The 18,405-nt window shown below is 53.6% G+C and overlaps 9 protein-coding genes across 9 annotated transcripts; 8 read left to right on the top strand and 1 right to left on the bottom strand.

The window, feature by feature from the left end:
* Positions 1 to 224: 224 nt before the first annotated feature.
* Positions 225 to 587, top strand: HMPREF1120_09226 (uncharacterized protein; the record flags this gene model as incomplete). Its single annotated transcript, XM_009163505.1, has 2 exons — positions 225 to 393; positions 445 to 587. The coding sequence occupies 2 exons, from the start codon at positions 225 to 227 to the stop codon at positions 585 to 587; spliced, it is 312 nt and encodes a 103-aa protein (XP_009161753.1).
* Positions 588 to 1,199: 612 nt separating this feature from the next.
* HMPREF1120_09225 (uncharacterized protein) lies at positions 1,200 to 3,283 on the top strand (the record flags this gene model as incomplete). The annotated part of the gene is made up of 2 exons (XM_009163504.1): positions 1,200 to 1,320; positions 1,374 to 3,283. 2 exons carry the CDS (start codon positions 1,200 to 1,202, stop codon positions 3,281 to 3,283), a joined length of 2,031 nt encoding a protein of 676 aa, XP_009161752.1.
* A 571-nt stretch (positions 3,284 to 3,854) lies between these two features.
* Positions 3,855 to 4,802, top strand: HMPREF1120_09224 (uncharacterized protein; the record flags this gene model as incomplete). The annotated part of the gene is made up of 1 exon (XM_009163503.1): positions 3,855 to 4,802. One exon carries the CDS (start codon positions 3,855 to 3,857, stop codon positions 4,800 to 4,802), a length of 948 nt encoding a protein of 315 aa, XP_009161751.1.
* Positions 4,803 to 5,674: 872 nt separating this feature from the next.
* On the top strand, positions 5,675 to 6,795 carry HMPREF1120_09223 (3-hydroxyisobutyrate dehydrogenase; the record flags this gene model as incomplete). The annotated part of the gene is made up of 2 exons (XM_009163502.1): positions 5,675 to 5,708; positions 5,810 to 6,795. The coding sequence occupies 2 exons, from the start codon at positions 5,675 to 5,677 to the stop codon at positions 6,793 to 6,795; spliced, it is 1,020 nt and encodes a 339-aa protein (XP_009161750.1).
* An 82-nt stretch (positions 6,796 to 6,877) lies between these two features.
* HMPREF1120_09222 (zinc finger protein ADR1) lies at positions 6,878 to 10,513 on the bottom strand. The gene is made up of 3 exons (XM_009163501.1): positions 9,759 to 10,513; positions 9,647 to 9,701; positions 6,878 to 9,591 (listed from the first exon to the last, which is right to left on the bottom strand). Exons 1-3 carry the CDS (start codon positions 9,973 to 9,975, stop codon positions 7,122 to 7,124), a joined length of 2,742 nt encoding a protein of 913 aa, XP_009161749.1. The 5' UTR covers positions 9,976 to 10,513; the 3' UTR covers positions 6,878 to 7,121.
* A 345-nt stretch (positions 10,514 to 10,858) lies between these two features.
* On the top strand, positions 10,859 to 11,889 carry HMPREF1120_09221 (uncharacterized protein; the record flags this gene model as incomplete). Its single annotated transcript, XM_009163500.1, has 2 exons — positions 10,859 to 11,233; positions 11,284 to 11,889. The coding sequence occupies 2 exons, from the start codon at positions 10,859 to 10,861 to the stop codon at positions 11,887 to 11,889; spliced, it is 981 nt and encodes a 326-aa protein (XP_009161748.1).
* A 564-nt stretch (positions 11,890 to 12,453) lies between these two features.
* HMPREF1120_09220 (uncharacterized protein) lies at positions 12,454 to 13,339 on the top strand (the record flags this gene model as incomplete). Its single annotated transcript, XM_009163499.1, has 2 exons — positions 12,454 to 13,047; positions 13,136 to 13,339. The coding sequence occupies 2 exons, from the start codon at positions 12,454 to 12,456 to the stop codon at positions 13,337 to 13,339; spliced, it is 798 nt and encodes a 265-aa protein (XP_009161747.1).
* Positions 13,340 to 14,051: 712 nt separating this feature from the next.
* HMPREF1120_09219 (retrograde regulation protein 2) lies at positions 14,052 to 15,757 on the top strand (the record flags this gene model as incomplete). Its single annotated transcript, XM_009163498.1, has 5 exons — positions 14,052 to 14,240; positions 14,367 to 14,560; positions 14,613 to 14,695; positions 14,745 to 15,425; positions 15,504 to 15,757. The coding sequence occupies 5 exons, from the start codon at positions 14,052 to 14,054 to the stop codon at positions 15,755 to 15,757; spliced, it is 1,401 nt and encodes a 466-aa protein (XP_009161746.1).
* A 688-nt stretch (positions 15,758 to 16,445) lies between these two features.
* On the top strand, positions 16,446 to 17,834 carry HMPREF1120_09218 (uncharacterized protein; the record flags this gene model as incomplete). The annotated part of the gene is made up of 1 exon (XM_009163497.1): positions 16,446 to 17,834. One exon carries the CDS (start codon positions 16,446 to 16,448, stop codon positions 17,832 to 17,834), a length of 1,389 nt encoding a protein of 462 aa, XP_009161745.1.
* Between the last annotated feature and the right edge of the window lie 571 nt (positions 17,835 to 18,405).

Below are 18,405 nucleotides of genomic sequence, written 5' to 3'. Positions count from 1 at the left end.
AAGTAGTGGCCGGGAATGGTTAGCAGCGCCCTCGACCCTTGAGGCTCCTTACAAGAACCGCAGGCATCCCCATATCCCTCATATCGTGGACTGACACACATCTGCTCGACCTACCACTGTTTTCACACGCCTACTTTGAACGCTTACCGCTCGATCAAATCGTCTACTGAACACATAAACGGCACCGTTGATTACACAACACCTACCGCCACAGTCTCATCATAATGCGCTTCTATCTGGCGCTTCTTTTCACCTTAGTAGCCGCCGTCCTCGCCCTCCCGGCACCGCAAAAGCCTGTGGTTGTGCAATATCCTGAAGACACTCCAGCCTCCGTCATCCAACATGCCATTGAAGAGATCAAGAAAGATGGAGGGATTATCACTCATGAATACTGTAAGAAATCACTTGCATGCTCTATGGACGACCATACTGACAACATTTTAGCCCTTATCAAGGGTTTTGCTGCACGAGTTTCGGAAGTCACCCTCAAAAAGATAACCGCGATGGCCGATTCCTATATCCCACTCATCGAATCTGACTACGTGGTCCATGTTGACGGCACAACTACCACATCCGAGGAACAATGAGCGCGGTTCATGTTGCATGGATTTCAGGATGCAGGAACTTTAACGGGTTATAAGGCGGCAGCCATGAAGGCTGACGATGGTATTCAGTTGGTCGGTATATATGAGAAGGCGTTGGGGTTAGCAGGTGGTATGAAGTCTTCGGATGATCGATACTAGACTGGCCAGTATAATGAGACTGTTCATCCAAGTTGTTGAAGCGCTATTCTACAGCGCACGACGACCACGATTTACGACAATGTGTGCACTTAGGCCTGTGATTATTGTTATCTGTCAGATCTGCTTAAGAGTCGAAGCTTCTTATTACTAAATTACCTTTGTTGCGGAAGCCCTGACCTAGAATCAGGCGACGTCATATCAGGTAGTTTTGGCATACAAGTCTCGCAGTAGAGACGACGCGCGACACAAATTGCCCGAACGTATTTGGGCGCGGCCACTGGCACTACGCGTCGAGTATCATGCAATGATTAATTGATATTACTGCAATCACATACTCGTCTGGATCTGAAACCGACTACGAGCCCTGATTTTATTCACCCCTACTCAATTACCCCAGCATGCAGCAGAACATGGTACGAGGATGATATGCTCGAGGCGTAGAAGTGTTCTCTCCCCATGGCGACCGACGAAGCCGTGGCCGCAGGACTGATTGATTGGGTCAACAGTCTCTCTGTTGCTGATCCTGTCTACACTGTGGACGACTTAGCCAATGGCCAGGTCATCTGGAAAGTGCTTCGTGCGTTTAAACCAGATGTGGTGATCTTGCGAATATGCCCTAACATCTTCCAGAACAGATTGACCGCTTCAGCTTTCCTGGCGAGCTACCTGAAGATTGCGATACAGACCAATGGATAAACAAATGGACGAATCTGAAGCACGTCTACGATGCCTTGTCCATCTTCCTTATCGAAGAATGCGGTCAGCGGCTGCCTGGCAGCCGACCAGATCTCAAAGCCATCGCACAATCCTCTTCTCTCGGCGATACTGTGGTGCTCCTGAAATTGCTGGTGGTTGCGGCAATCAATTGCGCCGATCGCATCGAATACCTGAAGCAGATGCAGGATCTCTCCGAGGGTACTCAGCAGGTCTTGATGCAAACAGTGCAAGAAGCTGGGGAAGACGAATGTGACGAAGCGGAGATTTCGGCTGCGGATGCGCTGTCAGCCCACGAGAGTGTCCCCGTTTCCCCTCGGCCATCCGGGGAAGTAGATTCAGTGCTTGAGTCAGAGGAGCGGCTGGGCAAAGTCATAGCGGACAACCAACGGATAGCACACGAGAACCGGGAGTTGCAAAAGCAACTAGATGAATATCACACGCGTCAGGAGAAATTGCAAGAACGGTTCGACCAGGTCCAGGACGAACTAAAGGAGGCGACCGAGCGACTCACGGCCCTCCTAGCAGGCCGATCCGACGCTTCGACCCGTGCCCTGGATCCGAAACACGACGCACTGATTGCCTCACTCGAGAATCGAGTCCTGGAAGCCGAGTCCGAGGTGGATGAACTTCGTAAGGCCAATGAGGTGCTCAAGATCAAGGCGGAGAAAGTCCAGAAGCTGCAAGATGACTACGATGAGATTAAGATCGAGCGAGACAGGTTGGCTCGAAAGGCAAATACCGCCGAGAAGTACAGACAAAAGCTGGAGGCAAGCCAGGACCTGGAAAAGGAAAACAACAACCTCCGGACCAAAGTGACCGAGTTGCAGAACCAGCTGAAGCAAGCTGACTCTGTCCGCGCAAGTTCGAGCGACCTGCAAAGGGAGATCGACGAATACAGGCGGCTTCTGCCGAGTATCGAACAGGAAAGATACGAATTGAATGAGATGAAGAAGAGGTTGGAATTTGACTATCACGCCCTTGAGGCGCGGTATCAGGACGCTCTGGAACAGCTCGCACAACAGGATAAAGCCATCGAGGACCTCCACGGACGGCTGCGTGACTATGAAGATGGTGTTGATCCGGCGGACAGAGCAACCAATCGTGCCAGTCCCGTTGATCGAGACTTGATTCAGGAGGAAGCCGAGTTTTTGGAATCAGAAGCACGCCTAACAGCCGCTCTGCTTGACGGGGACGAAAGTCCCGCTGACCTGGTACCCAAGGAGTCTAGTGAACCCCATGAGACGCTCTCCTCTGCATCTGCTCTCCAACTTGATGCCGGTGCCGAGGGTGACACCATCTCAGAGGCTGAGCTCAAAGCGATCATGTCAGCAATGCGAGCACAAGCACAGGCTGGCAGCGCTACTGAAAGAGAGTCGTCTATACGTGCGCAGAAGAAGCTGGTGATAGCTATCGAGCGGCAAAGGACCAAGAACAAAGTGCTTCTCGAGCACGTACAAAAGCAAGATCAGGCAATAAAACAAATGCAAGAGGAATTACACCGGAAGGGTCCAGAGACACAGAAAGAAGAACCACGCGATGTGCCCCCTCCGCCGCCACCAAAAGACACGCCGCAAGATCCGGGCCGCCCAGAATCGACAGATCCAGATGGGGCTAGTCACACACTTCAGGCTGAAAATGAAATTCTGCAGCGCGAGCTCAAGCTCATGGCTTCGGCCTGGTACGACCAAAACCTCCGCCTTGCAAGCGCCAGCTCCTCGAATTCAGGGCGCAGTAGAGGGCTGGGACCTGGGGCCGAGCCACGTGGATTCCTTGGGCGGCAGCGGCATAGAATTGATGCCGTTGCATTTGGCCGTGCTTCATAACCACAGAATGGAGTGTTGAATGACCAGGCTTTGTATAACAATGCGTGCGTCGTCCATCCCAAAGTGGTGCACATCTTCTCACGAAGAATCTCATGACGGAGCTCGCCTATATTGTCAGCTTCAGCCTATACAATACTACCACTACCTTTCAAACCAAAGCCTGGGTACAGCCTTGGGAGTGTGTATATGGCTTGAACTATATCTTGCCCAGCACGGCTCGGTGCTTGGGCCAGGCGCCTATGAAGGAGCGCAGAACTTGCATTGTACTAGTAAACGGCACTATCTGAATGCTCACATGCTACCAGTATGTTGGTATAGCTGGCTTGCCCGGCCTCCTAAGCTTCCAAAGGCGGGACTTCTGAGGGGATTCATGGTGTGGATTCTTACTCCAAGTCCCGCTTCCTGACAGCCTCTTCCAGTTGCGGGGGAAGAATGAAGTGGACCCGATATCAACCACCAAACACAGACCTGTCTGTTTGTTCAATTACAGATACTTAACTTTGGTACATTCAGACTGTGAACCTGAGTCACGCACGCTCGACTTGGAAAATCATAGCAAAGGGGGATTGCCATGGGATTTGTAAAGGAACACGAGGTCTACGTGACTGTTTCGGCGCTGGATGCTGGTCAGTTGACTTTACCGGAGCGACTCTTCATTACGGACGCGGACCCCGAAAAGCGCGCGACGGTTCCTTCATTGTCATTCCTGATACAACATCCTGAGCCGAATGGGAAAACCACCAAAATGGTCTTCGATCTGGGTCTCAAGCGCGACTTGACGAAGTATCCTCCCGCGCAGCAGGCCCATATTGCCAATCGACAGCCCACGATTCTTCGTCCAGATTGCGCAGACAGTCTCAGGGCGGGCGGGCTGGATCCTGCTCATGACATCGACATTGTGATGTTGAGTCATGTGCATTGGGACCATGAAGGGACACCAGATGACTTTCCAAACTCAAAGTTCATCGTCGGATCTGGAACCTTGCATCTGCTCGAACATGGAGCGCCTCCACACTACCCGAAAGAAATCTTCAACCCTGATCTACTACCGCGGGATCGAACCCTGGAGTTACCCCCGGTATCAGCGGGAAGCACGACTGCGGCCAAGAAGCAAACCGACCATGAATGGAAACCATTTGCGGGCTTTCCAGCAACGGCCGACTTATTTGGCGACGGGAGTGTCTGTGTGGTCGACAGTCCAGGGCATCTGTTCGGCCATGTGAACCTACTCGCCCGCGTGGGCCCTCAGAAATGGGTTTATTTAGGCGGTGATTGCTGCCATGACCCACGTATCCTGACGGGAGAAAAGGACATTGCATTGTATGACGATGGGCACGGCGGGCTTCGGTCAGTCCATGTCGACACGGAGCAGGCGAAGGAGACTCTGAAGAGGATAGGACCGCTTCTCAGGAAACCCAGTCCTGTCTTCGATGGGCAGGCGGACGTTGAGGTTATCGTGGCGCACGACAAAAATTGGCGGGAGAAGAATCCGCACCGCTTCTTCCCTGGAAAATTGTAGTCATGGATGTAGAAATGTTAAGGTGTCACCGATCAAATTACACCACAGATACTTCGCACTGTTCATCTTCGAACGAAATCTTCAAGCACCCGTAGATACTCCTCGGGACAATACCAGGCTCAGAGGAAAGGGATTTCCTGGCCTGGCAACGCAAACCCTGGGTTCGTACACTCGTTTGCGCCGCGAGGCTACGGGGTGACAGTCACGTGGAAGGCTGAGCCAGCGAGGGGCTCCGATTAGAAGAGTAAACCCTGCGGAGGAAGAATGCATTTCAAGTTTCGGTTTGCAATCCGGTTCATGTTCAGTTGCACTGCCATCCACAGAGATACAATCATGGTACATCTGGCTGTTAACCTCGGCTTCCATCCTCTACCATCCATCTAACTTTCTAGACACCATGGATCAACCCATTCTCGAGCCCTCCCTCTGTTCTGAGAGAATCCCCGCCCACAGGCATCTTTGCCCCACCATGATTGTCTTTCCCCAACCTTGAATTCGGGGAAAGACCCAGTCTTTGTTGTCAACCACGCAGACTCGGAGTCCTCAACTCTCCATCTACCTTATCTTCCAAAGCCCAAATGAGCGAGCAGCACGAGAATCCGATCCCTGTGGGAGGCCACGCCGTCTTCCGAGGTGGAGAAGCCCTCGGCCGATCTGTTTGTTCGCAGCAGGATGATGTGATGCCTCGCTGTCGTTTTAATGCACGCGAAACTGAATATCGAATTTCGCGGTGAGCATCGACATAGCTTTGGTTGTTTGACTGGATCTACAAACCCAAGAGTAGGACGTATAACCAAAAGGAACAGAACTTATTGCAAGAGACTCCCCGTCAGCTAACCAACCACAACACCGACGGTCAACACACAACGACCATGGCTTCGCCAGAAAATACAGTGGCCTTTATAGGTACGGAACAAGAATGACCCCAATCTCCTCTTGCTCGGTGGCAAAAGTGTGACCGTGGACGCATTCAAGTTAATGACTGACTCTGTGTCTGTACCCAATAGGGCTGGGAGTGATGGGCTACCCTATGGCCGTCAACCTGCGGTCGAAAACACCATCGAGTTTGACCCTCTTGATCTGCGACGTGTCTCAGGACGCATTGGCTCGATTCCAATCCCAAGTCGCGGGCAAGGGTCCCGTGGAAGTCGTTGCAAACGGATTCGAGGCCGTCCAGCGCGCCAACACCGTCATCACAATGCTGCCGACGGCCGCGGCCGTGGAGAAGGTCTACCTCGACCCATCGACGGGCATCATCGCGGGAGCTGTCGAAGCGTCCAAGTCGAACCCGCAGAAGAAACTGCTGATGGAATGCGGAACAATCGAAACGGCGACGATTCTGCGGGTCGCCCAGGCCACGACCGAGGCGGCCTCAAAACTCGGGAGCGGCGCACAACTCGATTTCGTCGACGCCCCCGTCTCAGGCGGACCGATGGGCGCGGAGGCCGGAACGCTGACGTTCATGGTGGGCGCGGCGTCAAAGGAGGCGTTCGAGCACGCAAAACAGTACCTGCAGCACATGGGCAAGAAGGACAGCATTTTCCATTGCGGTGCGGTGGGCTCCGGCACCGCCTTTAAAGTTATCAACAACTACCTGTCAGCGATAACAAGTCTGGCGGCCAGCGAGGCGCTCAACATCGGCGCCAAAATGGGCCTCGACCTCAAACTGCTAACCGACGTTATCAATGTGTCTGGCGGCCAGTGCTGGGTCACTTCGCAGTCCAACCCCGTTCCCGGCATCCACCCAAATGCCCCAGCCAGCCGCGGCTACGAAGGTGGCTTCCGCATCGAGCTGTGCAAGCACGTCCTAGAAATGGGTTCCTCGCTAGCCGAAATGGTCGGCGCCCGCACTATCCTCGACAAGCCTACCCTGGCCGCCTTTGACGAGGCCATGGCCGATGAGAGGTACAAGGGCAAAGATGCGCGTGTTGTCTACAAGTGGTTGAATGAGAGTGAGCGGCCAAAAGAGTCAGAAACAGAAAACAAATCATGAACAGGGAGGGACAAAGTCCCACATCGCCAGAAGGGCTCCATGGGGGATGAAAAGCATGCAGCGAGATCAGCAAATATGCAAACAAGCAAAAAGACTTGCCCATGATTTCCCACGGGACATGGTATATTATAACCTCTACACTGTGGTACTCCCTGCTCCAGCCGTATCGTACTGCGTTTCAGCATACGTGAATATTGAGCCATCTGGTCGTAATCATAATAAATCCTAGAAGAAATAATCGTCAACGGTCTCGTCTCGTCCATGTCGTTAGTTCTGCCTTCTGCCTTCTGCCTTCTGCCCTTCGGCCGGCTGACCGACCCGTAGCATCATCCGGCTTCAAGCATGTCGGCATATATGTTGAGACTCTTTCCGATAACATCGACAATGGCCCAAGTCTGTGCGCCTCGGAACACCTGTGCCCAGACTCTCAAGACCCCAGCACTCAAGTACTTCATGGCGGCAGGAGAGTCGATCGGCACATCCACCGGCATGGCGAATTCTGTCTCGTCGAGCATCGTCTTGACTAGAGTTGCGATTCTCCGCTCGTCACTGGTGACCGTCGGTCCGGACTCGGGCAGACTCAGGGCCTCGAGCCACTTGCTCAGCAAAAAGGCACACTCCAAGGTACACAGCGAGTGTTGGATGGACCACATGAACGTCTGGGTCTGCGCGACCAGATGGATGCCGATCTTGACGGGGATGCTCAATGCATGAGCGGAATGGAGAACCGCCCTCACCAGCTTCGGGGTGCGTTTCACGCTCGGGCTCTCGCGGAACGCGTTGGCAATCTGCACTGGGTCCCTGGTATCCAGAGCACGGCCGGGGCCGAGGTCGACGTTCAGTCGGATGTATGCAAGGCGCAACAGGGCGGTCGAGTTGAAAGCGACTGGTCCATTAGGATTCATCGGGTCGAGCGATGACTCCGGGTTGCGCTTCCATGCAAGCTGCCAGCTGCGGAGTGCCTGTTCGATCGCTGCCACATCGTCGAGCCGGAGGTCACCGTCGTGATCCAACCGGTACCGAGAGATCTGGCGGACGAAGAAGATGTGCTGCAGCAGGGCATGGACGAGCACATAGTTTCCCAACGAAGAGTTATACGTGTTGCCATGATTGCCCGTCTTGGAGAACAGCCGCCGCAATGCCAATTGAAAGTCCACCTCGGGCGGGACACGGGCGCGAATCTCTTTCCATCGCGCCGCCGTCGGAGCCTTGAACTCGGCTGCACTGCATGGTAGCGTCATGTGGAGCTCAGACGCAAGTATTAGCGAAGGAATGTTGTACACAATCGTATGGAGGTTGAAAAAGGCAAACACAATGAATTTGGTTCGTTTGATGGTTTCATGTCGAATCCAGTCGGTCCAGCTGATGTCCTTGGCCAACGGGGTAGTCCTGAAACCGTCATCGCGGACAAGGGTGGCGAGCACACTCTGGATGGCTAGAGCCTCACGCAAGATCTCGCGATGTTTGGCCCATGTCGCCATGGCCATGAGTAACAGCAATGCTTGTGCCGTCTGCATGAGATCTTCTGTCGGCCTTGTTGAGTCTGCCTCCAGTTGCGAGGGGAGGCCCAGGCATCCTGATATAGATCCGCTCTGCGGCGTTTCTCCGGTGCCCATGATCTCACTGTTTCTAGTGTAGGCAGAATACTGGGGAGAGACGTCCATCGAGCGGCGTGACGAAGCAGCGAGTCTTGCATCTCTTTGACGGATCCTCTGCATGGCTATTGCTTGACTGACATGAAACAGTTCCACGCCTTTCTGTCCTTCAAAGCAATACTGAGCCCCGACTGCGGCCATGGCCAGGATGAGTTCAATGCAACAGTTGTTTACCGATATCGTCGGAATATGTAGGAAGGGTAGATGTTCGTGGAAGCCATTGACGTAGCCAGCAAGATACCGAGACAGTGCCAACCGCGACGGCAGCTGGAATGTTGAAGGGACCACGTGGGCGAATTCGGCCAACTTGTATGCCATATTCTGTCTATCTTCGACATTGAAATCGGCCAGTGGTCGATTGACCGGGTTCTCGTCGCCTTTGGGGCCCGCGTAGCCCTCCTCTGGTTGGAGAGACGGAAGTCTTGACCCAAACCTTGAGAAAGAGCTCGTGTCCTCTTGCTGTTCAGCGGGTTGCCCGACGTGAGAGGCCGGTGCATTCTCCACCGTAGGGACAGCATCTGCCGTCTGGGTGAGTGCCTCCGGTGAAAAGAAAGGAATGGGCTGCTCGGCGCTGAACACGGAGGAGAAATGGTACGAAGATAGCCCTCCATTGTCCATGAAATTGGCAAGATCCTGGAGAGAGTCTTCAAAGTCAAAGCTGGCCAGGGTGCCCGGCTGAGCAGGAGGCTCGGGCAGCGGAGGCTGCGTTTGACAGGACCCGAATTGGTCTTGCACCACATATGCTGGATTGCAGAGGAGATCGGGCTGTTGTAGAGGCGGCTGAGTGTGTGCCTGCGTGTGAACCTCTTGGGGTTGGGCCTGCTCAGCCGCCATAAGCAAGGTTGCGAACGAGAGTTCATGGTTTGCGGGAGTGTCGGCGGAAGTCTGGAAGTTGTTGACCAAGGTCTGAGAAGTCGAGAATTCAGAGGCCGTCAACGTGGAAGGTTCCGAGTCTGGCAACGAGGATCCGGGATCTGTTTCCCGGCGTTTACGACTGTGTGGTTGAGCGGGATTGGGATTGCTATTGCTGTTGAGGTTGTGGTTGGTGCCGCCATTGCTATTGAGGCGGTGGTCTCCCCGTCCCTGTCTGCCCCATCGTTCCATGTCATGGCTGAGTCGCTCATGTCGGACCAGGAGATCGCTGAGGTCAGTGGTCAGTGAGGTCGCACAGGTAGCCTGTCTTCACCAGTCGGTACCTTCGTGTGAATTTGCTATCACATTGGGAGCATGCGAACGGCTTCTCTCGCGTATCTGAAGGGACCGTCAGTCAGCGGAATGGTCTTGGAGAAGATAAGACGGGCGCCGTACGGGTTCTCTCATGCCGTTGCTGGTGCTCCAACCGGGCAAAGAGTCGTTGGCAATGTTGACATTGGAACCGTTTTTGTTTCTTGGGGGGCGGTTCTTGATCTTGCTCCTGATCTTTCGAGTTGTCCGTGTCCCTGTTCCCTTCTCCGTCGCCGTTCTGCCCATTAATCTCGATGGTGACAGTATCCTCCAGCATGGAATCCCGAGTGCCGACAACCATCAGAAATGGTAGAGTCCAGGCTTAGGTGGTTAGGAGCAGTGTGAGTTACAGACCAGCCGCAAGGGACAGAGGAAATCTGGGGAAATCCGAGGGTCGCAGTCAACTCCTGACAAGAACTTGAAAAGCCGCCCCGGATGCTGAGCCTTTGGCGAGTCGCTAGGCGCTTATGGGTGGGCAGTGGTGACCAGGGTGCCGCCTAGCCCTTATCTCTGGGCCTAATCTTGCCTGAAACGGCGTCCATGTAGGTATCCGCTCTGGGGGTGGAGAGCGGGGGTTCCAGGCGCGAGGGCCTCCTCGGGCTAGGGAGGCTTGGACCAATGCACCCTGTACTATTGGCACTGTTGGGCGCATCACGTCCGGGGTGTCCGGGGCGTCTTTGGATTCTCTGCAGTGTGCAGGAGTAGTGTACATGATTCTATTCTTCAACTTGCCATAGCTCTTCAACGACTACAAAAGCTGCAGAACCCTGCCATGGCACATGGCTTTGAACCCGGTATGCTGCGGCTTTTTCATCGTACGGCACAGCAGCATGTCTGTGGCATACCACCTGAACACTGGTACAGTAGAGCGACATTGACCTTCCAAGCTTGGGGAAGCGTTGAGCCTCCACTCGCCCGCAAATACTGGCCTACCCTAGCCCTTGAACGAACTGCCACCCTCAACACTGCGGCTCTCGATCTCGTCTCGTCTATCTCTCTTTACCCCAATTCAACCCTCCCTTTCCCTCCTCCTCTGTCAGGCTGATGTGGGACCAGGCTCAGACCGGCATCGATCATCTACAATGTAGATCTATCATCTGCTCACAGATCTCAATCATGATCCCAAGAGAAGTGCCAACGAGATTCCTCTCCTTTGGGCGTCCTTCACATCCTCGACCGACGGAATGTCTTCAGCCTACGTGAGGCAAGCCCCTCCTTCACCTCCTGAAAGTGCCTCTGAAGCCACGGTCGAGGTGTATGCCCTTCAAGCCGGTCATTTTGCCTTGCCAGAACGTTTCTTCGTCCACCCGGCCTCGGAAACAGCGAGGAGGACCGTCCCTTCACTGTCTTTCCTGATCATCCACCAGGATCTAGAAACAGGTCGCACAACTCGAATAGTCTTTGACCTCGGTCTACGGCGAGATATTAGTCGCTATCCTGTCCCGATCCAGAAGCATATCGAAACAAGGCAGCCCTTGACGACCCTTCCTGACGTGACTGCGAGTCTGGCAGCTGGTGGACTGAAGCCAGACGATATAGATTATGTGATCTATTCTCACGTGGGTTCATAAGAGCACTGTATGGGACGAGTGAGACTGACTATATGTAGGTGCATTGGGACCATGTAGGGGAACCTCGAGATTTCCCGAAAAGCACATTCGTGGTGGGAAATGGAGCGGTAGCTTTGCTGCAAGGCGCAGGGTCGTTGCGAGGGAGTCATTCGTTCTTCGAGGCTGATCTGCTACCGTCCGAGCGAACCATTGAATTACCAAATCCCTTCGAAGAGGTTGACGAGGAGCAGCATGGCTTTGGTCCGGATGCAGCAGACTTCACGCAGGAATGGAAGCCTTACGGCAATCTTCCCCGAGTCCTCGATGTCTTCCACGATGGGAGCTTGTACATCGTCGACTCACCAGGTCATCTTCCAGGCCACATCAACCTTCTGGCAAAGACAAGCCCGACGTCAAGTGTGTACCTGGCGGGAGATGCCTGCCATGATCGGCGCATCATGAGAAATGAAAGGCAGATCGGAGAATGGCTTGATGACCATGGGCATATCTGCTGCATCCATGCCGACAAAAAACTGGCCGAGCAGACGATTCAACGCATTCAGGAGTTGGAATCGAACGGCGTCGAAGTGATTTTTGCGCACGACTACGAGTGGGAGGAAGATCCGCGGAACCAGTCTCGCTTCTTTGGACAATCGAAGTCTTGACAGATTGGTCGAATGCCATTTGCATAGGTACGCAGGGTTAGGGGTTCTATGGGTTTGAAGGCATTGCTTGGACATGCTCTCGTGAATACATTCTAAAACCTGCCCTCAACCTGACCTTCTGTGCTAGACGAGTAAAAAGTAGACACTTTAGCCTTGGTGACTTTGTGTGCTGAGTGCAATGCATCCAAATAGCCCCATAATGCGAGATGGTACTCGGTGGACGGTGGTGGAGGTGTGGCTGCGCGTTTGCTGGAAAGGGAAACATATGTCTCCCCACCACAAACCGATAGTATAGTACCTTGATGATGGCTACTAGGATACTTTTGAACGGCTGCATATTGGCCGAGGCCAACGGAGAAGATCCCGACGAGATCGGGAGCAAGGAGGAGAAAGGTTCAGACCAAGTCAGTAGGTACATATTGCTGATGCTCGAGTTCTCCAAGTCCAGCCGCCACAAAGAACATCATCCACGTTGACAAGCTGCGACTGTTGGAAATCGCAGGCTTCACAATCAAGCCTCTACGCCCTCGACTTGTAAAATCGGATTCTCTTCCTACTGCGAACATGGCGCCGTCGAAGGACCCTTCCGAGTTGAAAAAGACCTTTGTAGATCAAGTGGGAGAGGCACAATGGGACGAAACATGGGAGAGCATTGCAAAGCTCAGCCCCGAGCTGTTCGAGGCCAGCGTTGATCTGTTGGCGGTGCCACGAAAGAAGCGACATCTCTCGCCCAAAGTCCAACAACTCATGTCCATCGCCGTCGACGCTGCCTCCACTCATCTGTACGTGCCGGGAGTGAGGAAACACATCGACGCGGCCCTCAAAGAGGGCGCGACACCAGCCGAGGTCATTGAGGTCATTGAGCTGACGGGCACCCTGGGCATTCATGCATGTAACATTGGAGTCCCCTTGTTGGTCGAGGTCATGAAAGAAGAGGGCATCTACGAACAACATCCTACGGGGGGCAAACCGTTTGACGAGCGGCGCGAGAAGCTGAAGGCTGACTTCACCAAGAATCGAGGCTACTGGCATACTTTCTGGGAGGACTTTCTTGCCCTGGACCCGGAATTCTTCGAGGCTTATCTCAAGTTCTCGTCGGTGCCCTGGTTGAAAGACGTGGACGGTTCAGGAAAGGGAGGCGGTGCCCTAGAACCCAAGGTATGTGGGAGTCGCACACCGGTCGGCCCCAATGGCCTCGACTTCTATGGCATGTCGTGACCGTCGAGACTGACGACTATCTAAATAGGTCAAAGAACTGGTCTACTGCGCCTTCGACGCTGCCGCGACGCATCTCTATGTTCCGGGCCTGAAGCTGCACATGAAGAATGTCCTCAAGTACGGCGGCACGCCTGAAGAGATCATGGAAGTGTTGGAGATTGCCACTCAGCTCAGTCTACATACGTCTAATGTTGCAGCTCCGATATTGGCTCAGCGACTGAACAAAACGTAGCAAGCGCACTGGCAAAAAGTACTGCAAGCTTAGCCTCCAATATACAACATCGTACAATTTCGGGAGTCGGTATGAAACAACTTCTATGGGTCCGATGGCTTCCCCAAAATACTGGGGTCTTCAACGTTACTAGTTCATGGTTGGGGAAATTCCCCGGTTTCTCCTCCTGATCCACTGGGTCAAATCCGTCCATACTGTTCTATCTTCGTGTTACACTGCTTCGACTGGACCGCTTGTTCCTCTGCGGCCTTATCCCGAACATGGCCAAGATGGCCCGCTCCATCGACAGCCCACCGTCTGCTAGCACGGGTTCTGATGCAACATCACCAATGGCAGAAGTCTCTGAATGGCCCAATTCGGCTATGATTAGGGCTGGAAATGAGGAGCAGACCCCCGGCAGTCTCCAGCATCTACAATGTAGTCGCTTCTGTCGGCTACCTCACGGAATTCCTGCTTGCCAACGCTACGACCTGCTGTCCATGGTGCCGTCTACCTGGCCCCCGAACATCTTCCCTCGACGGAATGTGCTAGGTATTCCCCATCTGCGCTGCTCCGTCGGTAGTACTCCAAACTCTGCCGCCTGGGCCTTTAAAGTCGGGGGACTTCATGTAAAGGAGCAGCTGTAGCGCTTTGCTACATTCACAATTTCGAGCAGTCCAAGTTCGGTGATCGGGCCTTTCGTCTGTCAATGGAAGACAAAGAGACAACCTCGATGGATCGCAGGATCGAAGAAGTCAAGGCAAAGGCCGAGCTTGAGGAATTCGTCGAAGTCGGCCGTGTCGGAGAAGTTGCGGATTTCCACAAGAAGGAGGCCCGGCTGAGGCGCAAGCTTGACCTCTACATTGCGCCGGTGATGATGTTGCTTATGCTCATCAGCTACCTTGACCGGGGGCAATATTGGGTTTGCAGCTACACAGGGCATGTCGGATGACATTGGTCTAACGGGCAATCAACTCAATGTAAGACGCCACATAGCCTGAGCTCTTCATGCTCAATGTTTCAGACAATTACTGACGTTCGCTTTCAGACCGCCGTTTCCATTTTCTACATCTTCTATGTGTTGGCCGAATTTCCCACATCTATATATGTCAAGCGCCTCCAGTTCAACAGAGTCATTCCGGCCATCACCTTCTGCTGGGGTCTTGTATGTCTCTGTTCAGGATTTGTGCGGAACTTCGCCGGCCTTTGCGTGTGCAGACTTCTTCTAGGGTTCTTTGAAGGGTGAGCCTGATACTCTGCTCTCCTATAATGCTTGATGCTGACTTTATACAAGCTGTTTGTTTCCTTCCATGACGCTCTTCCTGGCAAACTGGTACAGACGTGAAGAACTGGCTCAGCGAATATCCTACCTATTCAGTATGTCCTAGCACACTCAGTTCTTTGCTGGTCCTCTAACATTTTGCAGTTGCCTCGGCTCTTTCCGGTGCCTTTGGCGGACTGATCGCATTCGGTATCCTCTACATGGATGGCGTTGCAGATTATCCAGGATGGCGATGGCTGTATATTCTGGAAGGGCTGATTACTTTGGTCTGGGCCGGCATGTGCATCTACCTTGTACCCAAAGACTACCACACCGCATACTTCCTCAACGAGGAGGACAAAAAGGTTATGGCGGTGCGAGCGGAGCTGTCCGAGTCATACAGTGGTGGTGACGGCCACTACAAGATGAAGGACGTCCGACTCGCGTACAAGGACGTCAAGACGTGGTTGCATGGAGTCAGTCAGATCGCTGTCGTCACCATCCTCTATGGCTTTGGCACTTTTCTGCCCATCATCCTGAAGAATGGTTTCCACTATACCACCAAGCAGGCCCAATATCTCGTCATCCCGGTCAACCTCTGGGGCGCTATTGTGTATGCTGTCGGGGCGGTCATTTCAGACAGGTACCACAAGCGGTTTTTGGTGTTGGTCGTGTGTGCCCCAATCGGCATTGCTGGCTATGCCGTCCTCCTCACCGATGTTCCAGTCGGTGTGCAATATTTTGCAACATACCTCATTGCCACCGCTTGTTTCCTTTGCACTGGTGGCAATATCGCGTGGTTGTCGGGCAATGTTGCTCCTGATGCCAAGAGAGCCGCCAGTCTGGGTAAGACATATCATCTCTGTACTTTGTTATGCTAAGCATCGTTTTTCTGTCTGTCTTCTGATTTTGATTCGATGATAGGTATCCAATTGACCCTCACGAACCTTGGAGGGATCATATCAGGGCAGATTTATGCGTCAAAGTCGGCTCCGAAATTCACGCTGGGCCACTCATGGTCTTTAGGAAGCCTTGCCTTTGCTTTCATCATCTTCATCGTTGTCCGCATTCTATATGCGAGACGCGAAGCCGCAAAGGAAAAGGCTCGTGCAGAAGGAGTGGTGGTGCCGCCGGAAGAGTTTACGGACCGCTCACCGACGTTCAAGTACCAGTGCTAGACGATTGGACATAGTATGGTTCAAATTGGCATGATGGGAGGGTTGTGTGTTATCTGTCATGTTGAAAAGTGAAACGATGGCCCATAGTTGGTTGGACGTGATCTCATTCTTTCAATATAATTCCGTCCGTTGCCATATTCAATGTCCGTCATAGTGGTGGCTTCTTGAGACTGGTATCGCAAGGCTGGCAGGGGCAGGGGTAGTGGGGTTATTAGTATGAGGCTGACTCAGCGTCCAGCCCCCCGCCAAAATGGTTGCTTCAGTCCGAGTCTCATCCCACCTCAACGACGGATATTGTACTTATTACAACTTGAAGTTCGTCATCGAGCTGAGGTACGTGGTGGACGGTTTCCAGCCGTTGATGAGCGAGGCGACGCTGGGACGCCTCAGCTTTATCGTTGAAGCGAGCATTCTCGCCAAAGGAGACCGCCATCAACTTACCTCGTCGTTCGTATCAAGGCGGGCGATCGGGCTGGAGCAAAGTTCAAGGAGCTGCGCAACCCAACCTGGCACTGATTGACCGGACACTGCGCGGCGCGGCGCACAAAACTCTTCTTCACCAGTAGGACTTCACTCAACTCCCTGGCTGCGCAGTTCCTCAACCTGGAGCTGTGCATTTCCCTCCAGTTTTACTTGGAGTCTCTGTCAACCAGACCACGACCTGGGACTGTGGACTCCGTCATTCAAGATGGCCGCTCCTGAAATCAAGAGAGACGAGTTCCTCTACCGCGACACTCTGTTCGTGGACCTCGGAGAGACCAAGCGTCATGCACGCGCCTCCATCACCGAGCTCAAGGACCTTCTTCTCCCGAAGAAAGGCAAGCTCCCTGCAAAAGATCAGGTCGCCCACTGGTACGAAGCCCAGTTGATCCATTATGGCCTGCCGCGCACCAAGGACAAGAACACCGCCAAGGTGCGGTTGACGACGGCTCTCATTTCCGACTCTCTCGCTGTGCCCGCCCATATCTCTCAACTGGAGGCAGATATGAAGAAACAGTATGTTGCAGCTGTCAGAAAGGCAAAGGCTGCTGCTGGGAGCGCCTCAAAGGCTTCGAAATTGGCCGAAAGTCCTGCAACAAACTCCAAAAAGAGAAAGGCCACGACCAGTGAGAGCCACACAGGCGCCAACAGCACGACCATCTCCCTCAAGATCGGCGACGTCAGCCTCGAGGTAGGGATCCCTACTGCATCTGCTGCCGGCAGCAAGAAGCAGAAGACGCAAGCTGCAGAATCCAAGAAGAAAGCGACTGCGACTCCAACATCCAAGACAAAGGGAACTGCCTACTCCAAAGCGAAGACCACCGCCGCACCGAAGTCGAAAGCAACTCCCAAGGCGAAAGCTGTCGTCAAAGAGCCTGCTTCCAAGGCCAAGACAACCGTGAAGGCGACGACGATAAAGCCTTCGACGACACAGCCTGGTCCCGTGGTTACATCATCATCTCCCATGCAGAGAGCTGGTAGACCTATACAGACTGCCAGACGCGGCAAGCCCTTTTCATTAAGTCCTGCCACTCGAAATGTCCCGCGCGACTCCACACACAGCTTCCAGAACCCAAGCAGTCTGTCAGACAGTGACATGGACGACGACGCCCCTCCACCCTACGAATCGATCGATTTCGATCATGCGTCGCCTTCACCGTCAAGGGACTCGGACTCGGATATCGTCCAAATCTCCGGTGTCTACAACGTATCGTCGCCGCAGCTGGATCATTACCATACCCTCGCCCTCCAAATCGACCATTACACCGACGAACTCTGGGGCAGCTTCCAGATCGGAGCACACTCTGGAGTCATCCGCATGACCAGTATCGAGGGCATTACGAAAGGTCGTCCTGTTTCGTTTGGCTGGCGCTCAAGAAACGACAATACTGGCCAGTTGAAGTTTGGACGAGCTTGTAATGGCTCGATGGTGTTCGACGGCCACGAAGGTGTCCATGGACACTTTTATGGTTTTCTGTACGGAGATGACCTGGTGTTCGTGGGAAGCCTGGAGGACGACACGCCTGGTATGGTTGATCTCGATGATCTGCGTGAGCAGTGGGACAGTTTTCCTCGAATTGCGTATGATAGAGACTGAAGTTGGAAGCCGTAAGAAGCCTTCTTGGCCGATTGCTGGGTTTGTGACCAGTGTTTCGAGCGTCGAGAGGCTAGGTTAGTCAAGTACGAAATAGGTACGACTCCTTGGTAGCCGGCTGCATCGTTCGAGCTCTACGACCTATTGCGCTGATTAGTTCGGCTAGTAATGACTCTCTTCAGGACGGCATGGATAGTGTGCAAATACAATTTGATCTGACGGCTTCATTAGATGAATCCACATCCTCATGTCTGACACCTGCCGAATGCATTGCATTGGCCCTGAAAATGGACGGCCCTTACGCGTGCTACTGGGTTGGCCTCTGCTGTCGCTCCGCTCAGAATCTTCTGGGCGGCGTCCATCACCATCTGCCGGCCACTTTTCAGATTCTGATCAGGGCAGACCCTGCCACTTTGGTGGCGGGGGCGGCGGTGATGGTGGTGGTAATGTTGGCAAAGGAATAGTGGATGACCCTGTCTCGCCATTTGCAGTTTCCACACGCTCCATCAAACTGCCCTGGAGTCTGGTGGCATCCGGTGAAGGGTGACAGGACCCGAGCTGGGCGAGGTCGCCT

This window comes from Exophiala dermatitidis (genome assembly GCF_000230625.1).
Source record: "Exophiala dermatitidis NIH/UT8656 unplaced genomic scaffold supercont1.9, whole genome shotgun sequence".
In the NCBI taxonomy this organism is placed as follows: Eukaryota; Fungi; Ascomycota; class Eurotiomycetes; order Chaetothyriales; family Herpotrichiellaceae; genus Exophiala; species Exophiala dermatitidis.
Note: the sequence above shows the minus strand (reverse complement) of the source record. Positions and strands in the feature narration are given on the sequence as shown.

What these genes read in the sequence shown, in the direction of transcription:
- HMPREF1120_09222 (XM_009163501.1), bottom strand. Translation starts at nt 9,975, where the DNA reads ATGGTTGTCGGCACTCGGGATTCCATGCTGGAGGATACTGTCACCATC. An exon ending in GCAACGGCATGAGAGAACCC is followed by an intron (nt 9,702 to 9,758) that starts GTACGGCGCCCG and finishes CGGTCCCTTCAG; the next exon opens with ATACGCGAGAGAAGCCGTTC. An exon ending in GATAGCAAATTCACACGAAG is followed by an intron (nt 9,592 to 9,646) that starts GTACCGACTGGT and finishes CACTGACCTCAG; the next exon opens with CGATCTCCTGGTCCGACATG.